The sequence below is a fragment of the Haemorhous mexicanus genome, chromosome Z (assembly GCF_027477595.1).
Source record: "Haemorhous mexicanus isolate bHaeMex1 chromosome Z, bHaeMex1.pri, whole genome shotgun sequence".
Taxonomy (NCBI): domain Eukaryota; kingdom Metazoa; phylum Chordata; class Aves; order Passeriformes; family Fringillidae; genus Haemorhous; species Haemorhous mexicanus.
The window spans coordinates 2,189,347-2,207,334 of record NC_082381.1 but is presented as its reverse complement, the minus strand read 5'-3'; the positions used below and the strand labels follow the sequence as shown (position 1 = coordinate 2,207,334).

Below are 17,988 nucleotides of genomic sequence, written 5' to 3'. Positions count from 1 at the left end.
CATAGAAAGCCAACAGATTGGTCAAGCATGATTTGCCTTTAGAGAATCCATTCTGACTGCTCTTGATCACTTCTTTTTCCACATGGATAGAGGTGGCCTCCAGAATGAGGAGCTCCATTGCTGTCCTGGGGTGACTTTATGATGCTTATGTCCCCGTTTGTCTGTTTAGGCCCAGAAATAAGTTTTGAACCTTGAAGATTGATTCTGAGTGTGAAGATGGGAAGAGAAGAGGTGCTCAGTTTGTTTTCAGAAACTGCACTCGCTCCCCCACATTCCAGCTCCTGGATTGTGTTGTCTGTGGACGGACAGAGAGCAGGAGAGAGTTCTCCCTTGCTTTTTAGTTAGTTTTAGCTAGCTGAGGCAGAGAAGTTCCCTGGACTGTGGTTTTTCTTTTTCTTGGAACTGTTCAAACCTGCTCTGGACTGAACACCCAGAAGAGCACTCGCAGCTCACAGCTGGGCAGGGCCTGGCCTCTGACATTTTCAGCACCGGAGGGACTGATAAGAGTCTGAGTGAGCTGGGCTACAGCCCATGAAGAGGACTTTCTGAGTTAGTCATCTCTTCAGGCTGGCAAGAGGTTTTATTGTTCAATATGTTTCATTTTTTTGTGATGGCGAATGCTTTGCCTGTTAAATTGTTTTCCACTTTTCTCCAAGGAAATATTTTCCCAAATCAGTTAAGGGAGGGGCCACTTTGGAGGTTTTCTCCCACATTTGCCTTAAACCAAGACAATTGCCTTTCTAGGAATTGAGGTGATAGTTCTCTGTGCTCTCCTTCTTGCTGTTTTCGAAAATTTGCTTGCTTCCTGTGTTCAGGCACCTCTCCCCAGCTCTATGACCTGTCAAATATGGTAAGGAGCAGCCTGCTATCATTTATGCCAGGTCTCTCAGCACTCATGAGTGCATCCTGTCAGGGCCCATGGACTCATGGACGTCATTTGCCCAGTGTGAGAAAACTCAGTTCAAACAGTTCCTTTTTTCAGTTATTTACTCTGATGTAAATTCAGATGAGGCAATGCTTTTTTGTAACCTACTAATAAGGAAGGAATCCATGTATCCCAAATCATTAGGGGTATGAAACCAGAGCTGCTGGAACTCGTCCAGAGAGAGGCAACAAAGCTGGTGTAGGGCCTGGATCACAAATCTTATGAGGATTGACTGAGGCAACTATGGGTTTTTAGCCTGGATAAAAGGAAGCTCGGAGGGACCTTATTGCTCTCTACAACTCCATGAAAGGAGGTGGGAGTCTGATGGAGAAATACCTCTTCTCCCAGGAAACAAATGGCAGGACCATGGGAAATGGTCACAAGTTGGTTTAGATTGGATATTGGGGAAAATTTCTTCATGTAGAGGGTTACCAAGCATTGGAGCAGTTTGTACAGGGAAGTGGCTGAGTCACTGTAGCTGGAGGTATCTAGAAAACTGTGTAGGTGTGGCACTCAGGGACGTGCTTTAGTAGTCAAATTGACAGTGCTGGGTTAGTGGTTGGATTGAATGATCATAAGGGTCTTGTCCAGCCTTAAGAGTTCTATGATTTTAGTACATTTTACTTGTAATAGATATCAAGGGCCAAAAAGATGCATAAAGACTTGTACATGAGCAACACAATAGATACACAGGTGCAAAATTCAACATGGGAATTCTCTCATACACAGAAAACTGTAACCCTGTAATTCACTAGTTAGCAAAACTATCTCATTCTTGGATATAAATGTGCTTAGACATCACAGAAAAGGAGCAAATCTCAAATCCCTTAAGAATAGCTAGGAAAATGAGCACATTGTTAATAACTTATTAAAAACCATATGGGGTGATACATTGTAAGGTATTACCTTGATTTCCATTTTAAACTTCTGCATGAGTTCCTCAGAATGGTGACTCTGTCTCCTCAGAGCATATTGCAGGGTCTTCTGGAGAGTTCCCATAAATATATAGTTACACAGGATCAATATATAACCCAGTAAATCTTCTGAATTAGAAATAATCATTATTTTCAAATAGAAAAAAATATCTGCCTTCCTTTCCCTAAGTCACCAAGACCAGATTTTGTGTTGCAGAATCATAGAAAAAGCCAATCAAATACTTGCAAAGGATTTTCTGCTAGTCCCACTAGAAGAGCAGTGTGTGTTAAATACATGCAATGGATATTTTTAAGCTTTCGTGAAAGAGGGTTGCTGCCATGTGAATTCCACATTTGTTATTTCATTCAGCGCATGTCTGCCCAATCTGGGGAGATTCTGGGTGCATCTACCTAGAACATGCATTGAGATACTTAGACACAATATAAAAAGACATCTATTTTCAAAATGATAAAGATACCAAAGAAAAGATGCATGGTGGAGTATAAATTCAGAAGCCCTGTGTTCACAAGCCATGACCCATTATTACAATTTATATAGTAGTTCACTAAAATGCCCAAAATGGAAGCTGTGGCATGGGAACCCTTAAGGCATGGCAACAACATGCTTTTTCTGCTGCACTGCTGTTTTATGTATTCAAAAGTTAGTTGGGTGAGAATAGTTAAGTTTCTGTGATTTGACAAGAGGATTTCTCACCTGACCAGGCTACATAAAGACAATCCCTTTTAATCCAGTTGGGAATTTCTCCTGTCTGGATACAGTCTAAAACAATTTTTTCCGTTTCAACATGTTCTAAATCAGACTTTGCTTTCCCAATGTTTCTGAAAAGCCTCGCTGGGAGGTGTGTCCTATCATTAAAAAGAAAAAAACAAGGAAAAAAAAAGAAAAAAAAAAGAAAGAAAAATAATAATTAAAAACTCCTTAGAAGTTATTTGTAAGGAAGTTAATTTGTAAGGAGTCTAATTTTTAAGGAAGTTCCTGTAGAAAAAGTAGGAAGAGAAGATGATGACGTTGTAGCACAGGGCTGTCAAACAAGCTTATTTCAGCATATTTTATAATACAATGGAAAAAACTTGCACAAGCCTGTTAAGTTGAAATGTTTTTCTGCTTTTCATACAAGGTATATCGAAGTTGTTGATTTCTTTCACACTACAGATGTAGACCCTACTTTAATACTTTGCCCCTGTAAATAGACCTAAAAACTATAACAGCTTTCTCCAAAATATATTTTTCTCTCTGTGAAAAGAGCTCCTTATTTTTCTGTGTTATGTTATCTTTGTTTTATTAACTATTCAATATACCTCGTGTCATCCATAAGTTCATTTCCAAAAAATATTTCATAGGACAGAATGTCAGCCTGAGCATGATTAAAAACTTTTTCCAGATCAGGTCTTTCATCCTTGTTCTTCCTGAGAAGCTGATGGATGCATTGTTGTGCCTCAGGGACATCACAATATATGGTGTGAACCTAAAATGGAGAAAAAGTTGCAGTTCATGCAGGTCACATAACTGAAAGGCTAGAAAAGCGTGTTTTTTCCATGGCACCATTCTCATGCTTCATTAATTTATCTTTTAAAAAAGTGACAACTAATGAGTATTCAAGTTGGTCTTTAATTAAGTACAATATTCTGGAACTCTTGCCAGTAAATTATTGTATACAAAATAGCATTTTGCCATTGTTAAGACTATGACATCAATAAACCAAACTGCACTCTTTTTCTTTGATGAACTTTTTAGAAAGCCCATCGAATAAACTTTCATCTTTGCTGAAACTGTATTCTTACCATCTTGATAAGCGATTTCAAGAATATTAGCACTGTCACTTGGGGTTTCATTGCCTTGTTAAATCTTCTCTCACACTGTAAGAGCTCAGTGACTTCCCTCTCTCGTGTCTGTAAAGATTCTTGTATCTCTTGCAGGATGGTGTGTGCCTGCCAAAGATATTGCTTTTCCACTGACCGGTCAGTCTTCCTTTCTTCATTAGCTGCCTGCACGCAAAAGAGATAACTCTTGTACACTAAGCCAAGATCTAAATTTTGATTGCTTTCCTACAAAACTACCAAGAATTTAATGAGCAAGGTGGAGCAGAAATGAAGGAAAGCAAATGAAATATTGAAAGAGATGATTTCTTTGGTTCCAATGTTCACAATACAGTCTTTTTACATCAAAGAGGTGGATACTCAAGAGCATTTTGTAGCAAAGTGTCTACTATCAAATATATAATGACAACCATAGCACACTATTGGTGATTCCAGATCCAATAAGTTTGTTTCATTATTGTGATGTTTTGATCATTCATCATAAATGTATCATTCTCAAGCCATGTATGCATTTGCACACCTTAATTGCTATCAGTTAGGCCCATGGTTGATTCCAGCTTTTGAAAGAATCAGCCTGACTGACTTTGAAATACCTGCTGTAATCCCATAAACCACCAGTTAAATTTACATTTTTTGTGCTCACTTGGTCTGTTCTTAATACTAAATCTTCTGACACATCTGAATTTTCTCCTCCTGCCTTTTCAGACTTTTGTTGAAGAATTTTTATCTGGAAATTCATGAGGTCTTGCAATCTCTCCACATGTAAACTGATGTCATGTAGTTCCTGTAAAGCTGAATTGAAAACAATAGAAAACCAGGTAAGAGTAACTTCAGCATTTCTAATCTGCAGTTCCAACAATACTGTCTCTGTAAAATTAACTCCCTTTAGAAATCAAGAATTTGCCACAAACCAATATTTTTAATAATCAATATTTCATTTTCATCAATACCTCTTTTTATTTATTTAAAGTCAAAGAATTTTGAAGCATTCATGCTTTGTTTTGCTTTACATTTCCAAAGGATAGGCTACAAGTGTTGAAATAAACCTACTGAGGAATTATGCTGACTGTAAAAAGCAAGGTGTGCTAAGCAGTTTGGAGTCATTACAGCATTCTTCAACATTCTTTTATTATTGTAGCTTCAACATTCTTTTATTATTCCACCTGTGCACAGAGCATCGGAAAAAAAAAAAAAAGAAAAATTCTATTGACTTCAGCACTTGAGAGTAAACAAAAGAGCAAACAGGGAAGAAACAGAAACAGTTCAAGAAACTCTGCCTCTGAAAGACTCACTCAGTGTGTGCTGTGTGTAAAGGCAATCTAGCTTTTTACACAAATTTTCAAGAATCCAGACCTGCAAGACAAGAAAAGAAGAATAGCAGGAAATCAATACTCCACCAATTTTCACTATATTTCCTTGGGGAGAATAATCAATAATAGGGAAATAATGTTGCTGCTACTTATGTATACAAGCAACACAAATGGGCTGCTGAGCAGTACAATCAGATGTCACTGGACAAGAAAATAGAGAAATAAACCAGAGACTGCTCAGGCACCAGTGTTTTCACAAACCCCTCAGTCAAGGGGTCCTGTGCTTAGACTTTCTTAAGCGTTTGCCCACACTGCTGAAATGATGACAGCGACAAAACGATTGATTCTCCTGAAACAGTTGAATAACAAAAGCTTTTGGAAGGATTCCTACAGCAACCCTGCAGAAAAGGTTGTGCATGCCAAATGTTAACGGCATTATCTGCCTACCAGAAAATATTCCTTCTTCCCACAAGCCTCAGAACATAGTATCCTCATCACTTTTAACTCTTCCTCGTAATACTTTTGCTACATTTCCTCGATATAGAATAATTAGGTCAAAAGATTTGTACACCCCACGGGTTTTTTTGCAGTTTATCCGGAAGGCACAGGATATTACAGCGATGGGCACGGCTCAGTGTGTTTGAAAAGCGAAAACCCTCGTTATAAATACTGGTGCCGTGCAGAAATTAAACGGAAGGTGGTGCTAGGACACTTGAAAAGAGAAACCGAAAAACCTGCCTGAGATCTTCACTCATAAACCAGACCGAGCTCTGCATTCATTTTCACAAATTAAAGAAGAATCTGCCTCCCAGACCCCGCCCCAGACCCCCTCCCTCCCCTGTGAGTCCCCAGCACAAGGTTGGGTAAGATCTTCCTGAATTCGTATCTTGGAGAACTGCAACGAAAACTGCAACAAAGCAGCGCTGCAAAGTTAAAGGAAGAGTTGCACGTATTGAACAGAGCAGAACCCTGTGCAGAAAATAACAAATATCAGACCATGTTTTCCAATGCTAGCTATTACATACCCAACAAATTTCTTTTTTTTTTTTTTTTACACTTATGCTGTTAATAAACTAAAGTGCCGTTACTACGGATAAATTTGGAAAGCCTCAGGAACTTTAGGGAGTTTTTCCTGGGAACCAGCAAACAAGGTAGTTTTGCTGCTGTGTCAGCCAGCTGAAATGCAGTGTGGCAGTAACACAGACAATGACGTGCTTTTGATGATTTTTAATTGCTAAACAACGAAGGAGCAGTGTGCTGTACTGTAATTTTAAAATTCTCCAAAGAAAGGCATAAAATGTAGAATGCAATAGAAGTGACCATCTAATAATTTTAAGTGGAAACAACAGTATAGTATAAGAAAACAGCATATGCCACCTTTGTTGCTGTTTAAGGATGAAAACATACAGTTTTCTCTGAAAATAAAAAAGAAGGCAAGTGCATTGTAGTTCAGTTTTCACCAATTTAGATGTATATATCTAAAAGTATACAGGCAGGCAAACAGCACACGCTGGAAACAATAGCAAGAACACAATCTGACTCCAAAAAGAAAACACAAACTCTGTTTCTTTACCTTTTCTTTTCTACAGTTCTCTGTTCTTTGTTTCATTTGGTAAAGAAGATCTTCCTTCTCTTGGATCAGTTGTCTGTTTTTTACTCTCAGTTTCTGAAGGCAGTAAAATAAGGCAGAAGGGATGAGAGTTACAACACTATTTTTCAGAAAGCCATCCAGTTTGAGGTTTTTTGTTCTACGCCTTGAAAAGTCATAATATTTGGACCAGGCTTCTAAGGCCTGTGAATCTTAAACAAACTTAAATTCCTCATTTAGCAATGACCATCTGTGGCCAGAGGGAGTCTGTTTCCAAAGACCCTTTCTAAATGCTTGAGGGCTCGGAACCTTTTCCTCAGTAGCAGAACAGAAACGAGAAAGAGGATAAACCTTAATATCTATGCATCACCAAATGAGAAGCACACATCCTATATATCCTAGGAAAAGCCTTCACACATTATTTACATGAAAGCAAAGCTATTTCCAAGTGCATAGCACAGCTGGGCCAAGCTATGAAAACTGATTTGGAAGTACACTGTGCAAAGCTTTTTTCATCTCCAGAATGAGAAAACCATAGCTTATTTTAAAATAAAATTTTACAGTTTTACAAACTGCATGTCTTCATTTAACTGTCTGACCATAAGAAGAGAGCATTAATTATAAGGCCTGTTCCTGCAACCCCTGTAGATACCTGCTGGGCTTATCCCCATGTGAAACAGAAATACTTGTTTACCTTAACTGTATCTTGCCAGCGTGTGCTGCTCTGGTTCATCAGCTCTTGGTAAGTTTCTAACTGGGATTTCAGACACCTTATTTTCTCACTGTAATTTTTCTTTATAGTAGTTATAGTCTCCTCCTTTATGACAAAATATTATTGAGAAAATTAACAGTGAATGAGAACAGAAAATCAGGCACAATGAAGTTTCCATATCAGGTTCTCTTTATTCTCCTTATTCAATGTTTTTTATTGTCTGCAGACTTTTACTGTTGATCACAGGAGGTTTGTACTGCCATTCATTGCAGACTTCAAGTAAAACTTACTGCTAAAAATATATTCATACATCTAGTTATACATATATTTTATGTATTTTTCTGCAGAAATAAAAACCAAAGCCTTTTTCAGAGTAGATCAGAATTAATTACCCAAGCACAGTTAAGCAATTTTAAAGAAATTAAACTTAGCTCAGACAGGGAAAATTTGGAAGTAGCATTAAAAAAATCCACACAGCAACCAAAATGAGAGCAATTCTGTGAAGTAAGATCATTAGACAGTGTTTGCACCACTGCCCGGGAGGCTGCTGTGTCTTGCCATGCATCTGTGTTCTTCCCTGTTCTCTTTGTCTTCCCTTAGTGATCTGTAGTCAATTGAAAGTGGAAGGTCTGACTGTGCCAGGGTTCCATCCCTGTCAAAGTTCAGAAATGGATTTACACTGGTGTACAATGCTTGTGCAACCTGAGAACAAGATGAAGTCTTGTTCTACACCAATGGTTATCTAGCCTTTGTCCATGCCATACAGGAAATTCTCTATATTTTACTTGACAGTCAGACGATTTTTCTCACTTCCCCTTGGTGGCTTTAGAGGAATTTCTGAATCTCCTCTTTCTGAGTGCCCACAGTAAGCTTTAATTGTATGGAAAGCATTGCTCCTCACAGGAACTAAATGCTTGTCTTACTGTGGATCAGAAAAGGAGGATGATGTGACAAATAAACAGAAACTTGAAGCTGTAACTGCAAGAAAAGATTCCAGAAGAGAGTAGTGAAAGATGATGTAGGTAATTCCATCTTTTTGGGAGCATTATTGACTAATGAAATGCAGAAATGCTTCCACTAAGAAAAGAGAGATATTGTGTAATTTACACCACAGGAATGGCACCTCTGGATCCTCATAGTCACCTTGAAGGAGTTTAAAGGTGAAGAGATTCTGTTATGCTATAAACTACACTGAAAAAATATTGCAAGGCTAAAGCCAAGCTACGTAAAAAGTAGACAAAAAATACACAAAATACAGACATTAAAAAAAAAAGCCATAAAGGCAATAGAGCCTGGCACAGCCCTTAACAATGCAGTCATTCTTGAGAGGCACAGCCTACAGAAAGGCAGATGTTGAAAGCGTGGTGCCAGTCATGACATGGAGGTGTTGTTAAGAGAAAATTTTAGAAACAGATAAATTTTAGAAAAATCTCTGCCATTGTGCCAGACAAAAAGTAAAAGCAGACTTCACAAAGCTGTAAGATAAAATACACTTCAAGATACACGGGCATTATTTGCAGACACAAAGCGTGGTACAGGAATGGATATTTACTTGTGAATGAGGTGGATTTTATCTCTCTGGATGACTTTGGTTAATGGTCAAGAGTTCTAATGCTCCAGTATAATTACCTGCTTTTCTTTCCTTATATCATCTAGTTTTCTGATTATCTTCATGTGTCGGTTTTTCATTTGCTGCATGTCTTTTACAATCTGTAGAGGAAGAAGGAAATTATAAACTCAGAGCACAACCAACTCCAGTTGTAATGAACCAGAGATAAGTGCTCGGTAGAACTACAGGCCAAAACTTTCAGGCTTCAATAACAGAAAATACATTATGCTATTGAATAAAAGCCTGTGAATAACTTAAAATGGAATTGCTTATACTGCCAATTTTTAAAAAATTGTAAACTATCCAATCATTGGCAACTTTCTCTGAGGGAAGGGGATGTTTGTGTTAATTTTTTTTTACCTTGATGATATGCAGCGTGGCTAAGCTGTATGGAATGTATGGCACTTCTTTGGTTGTACATTCCTCCAACTCAGTTGCTTTGTGACCAGCAGCAGAACAAACTCCAGATGTGGTAAACTGATCTAGTGTCAAACAATATTTACTTTATCAACTAAAATACACTGCAACTTCACCTGTACATATTACATCTTAAATTTTTTATTAGAGGCATTGAATACCTTTTTTTTTCCTTTTTTTTTCTAATAACAAAATAGGTTCCTGGGAGGAGAAATACAGTGACTCAGACTTGTCAGCTTTTCTCTCTGGACACCATCATCTCCACTTATGTTTGACAATTAGTTGTTCCTGAATACTCTAATATTCATTTTTTACATATATTTATGTCATTAATACTAAAAATTAAAAATCAGGTTTAAAAACCCATGCAGAAACATGTTGCTTCTTAAGAAAACTAGCTTTTACCACAACTAAGAGGGGACTTCACACCCTGGGAAACTACGTTTTACAAGTTATTTGACAGACAGATTTTTTTTTATCAGAGTAGGATACAAATTTTAATTTTTCCCAATCTTCCCTTTTGTTAAATAAGAACATAAAATTACTTTTTCCCCTCCAATCAGATTGCTCTGGCTTAATACAGAGCTGACTTCCTATTGGAAAATAAAATAAGTATCAGTAATTTTATTTGAAAATCCAAGTAACAGAGCTAAATTCAACAAGAGCTCACATACAAGGGAAAAAAAAGAATAAAACTCTTAATTTTCTTTAAGGTATTATCTGTTCCAGAAAGCAAGGTATATTTACTTGCTTTGTAAATATACCTTTTTCTTGAGTTCTGTCTTCACTCCATCCAATCAGGGAATTCAGAAATGACCACTTGTTTATATTCATTCCAAGCTTGTGCAACCATGAGTTTCCCGCTCCATCTGTTAACAGAATTCAAGGGTTAAAAAATTGTGAAAATCATTTACATTCTTGCTCTGATTCTCTTTGTCTGAAAAGTGTTTTAAGTAATTAAAAGGGATACAAAAATGTGAGAGGCTGGGAAGTAATTGAGAAAACCAGAAGCATAAGAAGGTTGTGTGAGGACTTGTGTGAGACTTGAATGGTTCCACTTGATCCTGAAAAGAGATAGTGAAAGCAGAGGCTGTATTCTGGGCTCCTTTCTCTCCTTTCTCATCTTCTGTACGAACGTTTCAAAATGTTATTTTGAAAAATTACAAAATGAACTGGATTTTGCCCAATATCTTGGAAAATGTGACTCTGTGTGTGCATGTGTGTGCGTGTTAAGAGGTGGGGCTGTATCACTTTGTTACATGAGGTGTGTCTGACAGGTGTATTGATGAGAGCTTTGGATGCATTCAATACTCCTGCTGAGACAAAACCAAGCCACAACACCTTCAAGTGCTCTGATGTGGAAGAGAAAAGTGTCTGACAGAAGTCCTCTGACTCTTTGAATTGTTCAAAACAATTATCAGAAATGGAGAAATGTTTTGCACTGGGGAAATATAAACTTTTCCTGAGCTCCTAGCACAATTGCAGTTACATACTACAATGACTTTATACTAGCAAATACCTGTCTCTGCATGCTGTTTTTACTAGCTGAATTGTAAGTGGATGCACCATTCCAAAATACAATCTGTCCAGCTACTAGGTGGATCATTGGATCCTGTTCAGGTGCAGCCATAAAAGTCTTGTTTTTCAAGATCCAATCTTGGTGATTTATGAAATACATAAAATACATGTTGAAGAAAATACCCTTGGCTCAAGCTATGATTTTTTTCTGACTTCAGTCTTTTCATTGCTATACATTACAAATATAAAAATATCAGCTTTTGTTCTGTGAGTAATGTCATTGAAGCTCACAAAATCTGGATAGAACAGCTACTTTTAAAAAGACTTGGTGTCTTGCATCCGCATCCTTTTAGTTCTCATTTTGTTTTCTTTCTGCCATCTTGGAGACTCTTAGCAGCCCTTCACTTCACATAATCCTACTTTAGGCAAAATTAGCCAGTTATGAATCAATGCTTTCAGGCTTTTTATTCCTTAGTATAAAGATTAATCAGACATCCAGATTTCATTTCTGAGTTAGAAAATACATTACTTTATCATGTACTGATGCAACTGCAAAATTTGTCTTCAATCTGGACAGAGCATTGGGAGGAAAAATATTTGAAACTCCAACTGGTTAATTAATGAATGCTAAAATCAGTCTATATGTCTTCTGTGTAACTTAGCATTTCACAGAGCCTGTGTCTCTCAGAGCTACTGACCTGCCCTTTTCACACCACCTGAGAGTTAATTCTCACAGAACTCTGAGGTGTGGCAGGGGTGAAACATCTGTAACAGCTCTTTGCACTACTTTCCACTGCTTCCAGTCAGGCTGCTCTCAAAGGGCACTCTGGGTAGGACAGCTCCTTGCAGTTTGATTCCTTTAGAATGTAAGGCTCCTCAAACCAGAGGTCTCTCCTTTCTCAGATTACTGATTAGCTACACTGAAAGCATCCAGCAGAGTCTAGGCAGCCACATTGCTATTTCTGAATAACTACAACTGTACTCTTTGACAGTTTTCAGAGAGATTGCACACTTTGTTTTAGACGTTACAGATGTAGACCATATAAGAAATCTAGTCCTGTTCTGGTGGCTTTCATTTTAACAGGCACAAAGCCACTATGCCTCTGTTGTACATGAGGAGGTTGAAGATCATGTCCAAAAGCTACAAACTGAACCATGACAGGAACCCTTCCACTTAGTCCACACTGACTTTTATCCACATTCGAGGTGTATCAGCACTGATGACCATGTGGACTGTAATGTTTATGCAGTTCTGCTTCTGTGACCCTGCAATACAGATGCTACCACTTCCTCTGTGAAAGCAGGGAAGTACAATGCCATTCTGAATGCTGCTACTGCTGCTTACCCTCCTCAGGGGTGTCTTCCACCACGCTTTCAATCACACATGATGGATGTTCCTGGACGTCCTCTGAATAATCAATGACACTGCCTGGTAGAGGAGCAGTGGAGTACGTGGTGGTCTGTGGTTTAGTTCTAGGAGTAATTTGTGCTGCATCTTTGGGGACTTGCCAGCGTGAAAGGACATCACTTTGCACCCATGCTTCTGAAAAACAAGCAACAAAATTATTTTTAATAAAATGCCAGGACAAAGCATTTAAGAGTCTTAAAAAGAGTCTTAAAATCAAAATTGTGAAACAGGAACAGATCACACACCAAAATGGATTCAAGATCAAAATACTCGAAACTGTCAGCAGTTTAATAAAACCTGGGTGACTTTCTTAGAAACTGATCAGAGCAAACCTTTAGTTTTGGGTCCTTCTTTCTGTCTTTTTCGAAATCTAACATGATTTGGTGATTTAATCTTGCTTTGACTGTCAGTTTTAGCTGAATCAATAAAGCACATTGAGGTCCATGAAATAAAGTAGTCAGAATTCACCATCTATCCTGAATAAAACCTGTCAAGTCTCATGCAGCTTTCATCAATAAGCACATCTCAAACACACTCCTCAATGCTTATCTCTTGGCCAACTTTTGTCTCTGGATATCTCTAAGATATTTGATCTCTTTTTATGATAAATTTCTATTTCCCCAGATAAATGTTTTCTTGATGAATTTTAAAGAAATCAAAGATATTTACGACCAAAAAGATTTCTTTTTTAAATACCTTGCCAACCTCCTAAGTTTCATAGAGAAACATGTTGCTTTCCTAGCTCTTCCAGGTTTATAAAACAGCCAGGAATAAAATGAATACTGGGTTCTGAAATACAAATGGCAGGCTTTTTGGGAAGCAATTGGAGAACATGCACAGGAATGAAACTGCAGGTGACTGTAAGTACAGCAGCTGAAGACATATCATTGCAGTAATTTCAACTAGTTGGCTAGGGGACTTGGCACTGCCTGTCAATATTGCACAAAAAGTGCTCAAGCCTTTAAAACTTGGCTTGTGCCCACTGGAAAAACTTGAAAATTACACTAAAAAGTGGTCAGAAAGAATTATAATGATAGCAATGTTATTATTGATATGACCATGGACAAGTTGAAGTTCTACACAGCTAATGAAGCTGACAGAATGTTTTCATATAAGGGCTTGAGAAATGCAGCTCAGAAATGCAGTATAACAAAGATCACTCTGTTTTAACTATTCCTTCCCTCCCACTATCACCACAGTTTGATTTTTTTTTATGTGTTCTTGATCAATTTAGCAAGTAGGACTACCCAAAGAAGTAGCACAAGAATATGTTGCTAGATTGATACCAGCTTCTGCTGTGGTTTAAGCCTGTCTAGCAGCTCACTGCAGCCACTTCCTCACTCCCCCACAGCGGTGGGTGAGTGAATCAGAAGGATAAAAGTGATAAAACTCATGGGTTGAGTTAAGGAGAGTTTAATAAGTAAAGCAAAGATCTACATGCAAGCAAAACATAAAAAGGAATTACCTCACTAGTTTCCATTGGCAAGTCAATGTTTAGTCATCCACAGGAAAGCAGGGCTCCATTGCATAAAATCGTTACTTAAAAGACAAATTCTGTAACTCAAAGAAATCCTTTCTTTTTTCTCTTAATGCTAAACTTTTATTGCAGCACACAGTGTTTTATGGCATGGGATATCCCTTGGGACGGTGTTGTGGTTTAGGAATTGTAATCCCCAGTGCCTGCACCAAGACTCTCCTACACCACACAGCGCTCTCTCATAATGTAAAACAAAGGTTCTTTTAATAACTTTGTAGAGAGGCTGTCTGAGCCCAAGTTTCTTTCTTGCTCCTTGGTACTGCACTTTCTATTGACACACAGACTCTCTGCTATTCAACATTACCCACGGTGCAAATGCATGCACGAGGCTTTCTTGTAATAACAGCAGCAGACTGAACAGAGCCCATCCCACCCTCTGTGCTCTGGTGCAAAACAAAGAACAGTAGTGTGAGAGAGGACTGGTGGGAGTGTCCTTAAAGTGTGGTTCGTTAGAACAGGCAGAGTGAAAAAGACCATCACTTCTGGACTTGGGCAGAGAGACATAAAGAGTGTTTTCTACTTCATCATGTGGAAAATGGAGAGTAACTGTTCTCCCAATGCCCTGACAAGCAAGACCATATTGTTTCCCTTTGTGGCTAACAAAAAAAGGGGAAATTGTTATTTTTATCCCTGCTGAGATCACTCAGAGAAGCAGGAATGTAGCAACAGCAGTTGCCACTGAAGTCCACTCCTTCCTCATTAGTACTACATCCCACTGGTACCAACTGGTATGAAGATTTGTACCAGGATATCTTTTAGAGCTCCATCTCATCCCCTGAAAGCGATTTGGCAATGAACTTGGACAGCATATTACAAGTAAAGGCTTGTTTACATTGTTACAAGCTACAACTCAGTTCTTTTCCAGATGGAAATGTATTATGCAAACATTTTCTTTTGACTCTGTCTGGTCAAACAACATTTTTATCTCTAACATTCTCAGGTTACGCTGCCTTAAGTAACAACCTTGCCCAGTTGTATTGCCCAACAGAGCTGACAATCAAACGTGTTTAACTTGTTATTCTTCACTTCTGATGTGAAGGTTAAACAGTCAGGACATATCTGTGTATATTCAGTGAATTAGCAAGAAGAGAATATATGGAAGCTATCACCTGATAGGTTGCCAACATGGAGCAAAACATCCATGTCAAGAGTTAAAATTCCAGCTTGCTATCACAGACAGTGAAGCTTTTCTTGCTGTGTTTTGTTGATCTTTCATCTTGGAAATAAAAGTAAAGGCATGCATTTTGTACTATAAGTCACAGAGATGCTGGAACAAAATGCAGGAAGGTAGATTTAACTTTCCTTGGAAAAAGACATCTGTTTGTGTGTCTATTGATCGACAGAGTTGCTCCTTCATGTTGGTTAGAGCTGAGATTCCATGGTATCAGCAGTCTGCTCATTCATTAGTCAGACCTCAGAGCCCCACTAATGTTGCTATTCACCTCTAAATCAGACATGGCATTTCAATGTTAATCTTTACTGTTGCATTTGAATTTTAGACACAATGCTTAAGAGCTATGTTTGACATCTGAGGGAAAACTACTGCAAATAGATGTGGGAAGGGCTAACATTCGGTAAGAGAAGGCTGTTCCCTCATGATTTATGGACAGAATCTGCAGGTTGCATAGAAGAAGCCGTAAATCTTCTTCATGTTTCCCTATACTGCTTTTCAACACCCTGCTTTGTAAGGTGGGGCAAGACAAAACACCTTGCATTGTTCAACGCCTCAAATATGGCCACAGGGGGATTTATAGCAGAAAAAAAAGAGAACAATCACAATAGTTTTTGTAGGAGGTAATCTGCATAACAAAAGTTTTTTTAAGAGTACAAGTGCAATTTGAAAACAATTTTAAGATGTCACAGTTAGGATACATGTTATCTCATGTGGAAAATCTAGGAGGAAACCTGCAACTTTTGGCAAATTTTTTTTTAAATTTTGTTGTGGCCTCATCATCTCTTCTTTGAGGCAGAATCTTCTGGGAAAATTTATTTGCCTTGCAGGTTAATTTCTTTCAGCAAACAGAATTTAACATTTTAGGGAAGAAATAAACAGCAGGGATGTAAGTCTTTGAGGAAAGATCTGAGTTTGCAAAAAAAAAAAAGTCTTAAATAAAATAATGGTAAAAACGAAAAAAGGACCTATTTAACCCATTTTTAATCACTTATGCTGAAAATAGTTTATGTTTAAAATCCAAATGAAACTCCCTTTTCTTAAGTTCATAGCTTCCTGTCCCACAATCAAAGAGATAATTTTTTAAGATTTCTGAATTCAGTCTTCTGAGAAATAACTAAAGATTCTTCCATCATTAGACCATCATTCCACTTTTCAGACTTTCACCAGAAGCCACATTCATCAGCCCTTTGGTGATTCCCCTGTACAATCTCTCTTGCTCATCTTCTAAGATTGCATTTTCTGAAATGACACGAGTGTCATGTCTGAAATACTCAGTAACTTGTTGAACTGTGAAGTCAGGCCTGTTTTTCTAAAAAATCACAAACTACTTGTAAAATCTGCAGTGACTTTACTTAGAAGACCTTAATCTATCACACTTTGCTAAATGTTTATGGAGACACATACACAACTTTCCAAACTATCCCTATCATTCAAAAACATATTTCCTAGGTTAGCAAGACAGCTTTTGACGAACAATTAGCTGTGTTTAAAACTATTGTCATTCATTTCTGCTTATCTTTCTGCTATGTAAAGGACTTAGCTCTTTTAGTATGTATTTCATATGTGAGTTCTTTCCTTTCCTGAAAAACAGATGGTTGTCCTCTTCACACTTTGCACTCCATTTATTTGATGAAATAGTGGCCTGGCTCCACCCTTCCAGTCTCAATAGCTGGGTGTCACAGTGTAACACACACAATGCACACTAAGTCCTAAATAATTACCTTCATCCATGGTTATCCCTCTGTTTCTCAGCGTTTCCAGAGAGATGAGAGTTAACTTCTGGTATTTTCTGAAAACCTCCCACACTGTGTACATAAATATTTAACCTGCAAAAAATGCAAGAGCCTCACTAGGCAACAAGATACCTGCAGAAAGTAAAATAGACATGGATCAGGTTTCTTCTCACTGACTCCTGTGTCAGGCAATGTCTCTTTTGCCAGCAAGTTAAAACTTACTTTTAGATGAAAAAATATAGGTTGGTTCTATGTATCTGAGAGCACAAATACCCACAAGATGAGAAGGGTTTCACTAGAATAATTTATAAATCTCCACGCTTGTTTCGGCTGCAAGAATGTGAAACGATTTTCTTGCTGCACTTCCAGGAGTAGTTAAATTGATAGAGTTCCAAGGAGTATTTTATACAATTTCTGCTCTAATTTCATATGAGCTGTGTGATTAAATTGGTCCAGATGAAGCTGTTAGTACATTAGAACAAAGTTTTCCTCGCTTTTACAATTTTTTTCAAGGAAGTATATTTCCATTTCCCTTTCTGCTAATTATATGTAAAGCAAGCCCACACTTTTATCACTTGCTAAGCCATTATGCTGTGACTGGCCTCAGCTGAGACAGGCAGGTTATTTTCAACTGTAGGTCAGATATGCTGTTCTCTTGGAATAACTCCAGGCACAAAACTTCTGATGTATTCCTAGATAAATATGAACAAAACAGCAGCAGAAACAGGGAGAAGCAAGTACTATTTAGCAGTTGAAAAAAAAAAGAAAAACAACAAAAAACCCAGAATGAAACCTGCAGGCTGACGTGATCCAGCCTAGGCAGGTGAGACCAATGGCTCAGGATTTCTACTTCACTGCTATTGTTGTGTACCCCACCCTTATGACGAAAAGGACTAAACCCTGGAACTTGCCTTTAGATTCTAGTACAAAAGGAAGGCTTTTGGTATCACTAACTCAACCAGCAGTTTCGCTGTGAAGCAGCTTCATTGTGAACCTTTGTACAACTCATCCACAGCTAATTAAATTTCTGTGACTATTTGCTCTACTGTGCTAGTTTGAATATTTTATAGCTTCACTGGGATGTGAAGAACACATATAACAATGTGACCTATGCAAAAGGCTTTTTTGAGAGAGTATTTTTTTTTTTAAAATGAACTATTTTGTGATTTTTCTTTTTATGATAACAAAGGGGGGTTTTACCTTCCTTTCTCTTTCCTCTTACCACAGAGGGGAAAAAAGGAATAAAGAATGGAAAAGGAGAATAAGAAACAATAGAAAAATCAACCATCTGAACAAATTAGGGT

At 37.8% G+C, this 17,988-nt stretch overlaps 1 protein-coding gene across 1 annotated transcript; it reads right to left on the bottom strand.

Annotated features, from left to right (window-relative positions):
• Window positions 1-7,073: 7,073 nt before the first annotated feature.
• On the bottom strand, window positions 7,074-16,771 carry LOC132322354 (uncharacterized). Its single transcript, XM_059836736.1, has 6 exons — window positions 16,673-16,771; window positions 12,178-12,375; window positions 10,079-10,183; window positions 9,258-9,379; window positions 8,918-8,998; window positions 7,074-7,393 (listed from the first exon to the last, which is right to left on the bottom strand). Exons 1-6 carry the CDS (start codon window positions 16,764-16,766, stop codon window positions 7,238-7,240), a joined length of 756 nt encoding a protein of 251 aa, XP_059692719.1. The 5' UTR covers window positions 16,767-16,771; the 3' UTR covers window positions 7,074-7,237.
• Window positions 16,772-17,988: the final 1,217 nt, after the last annotated feature.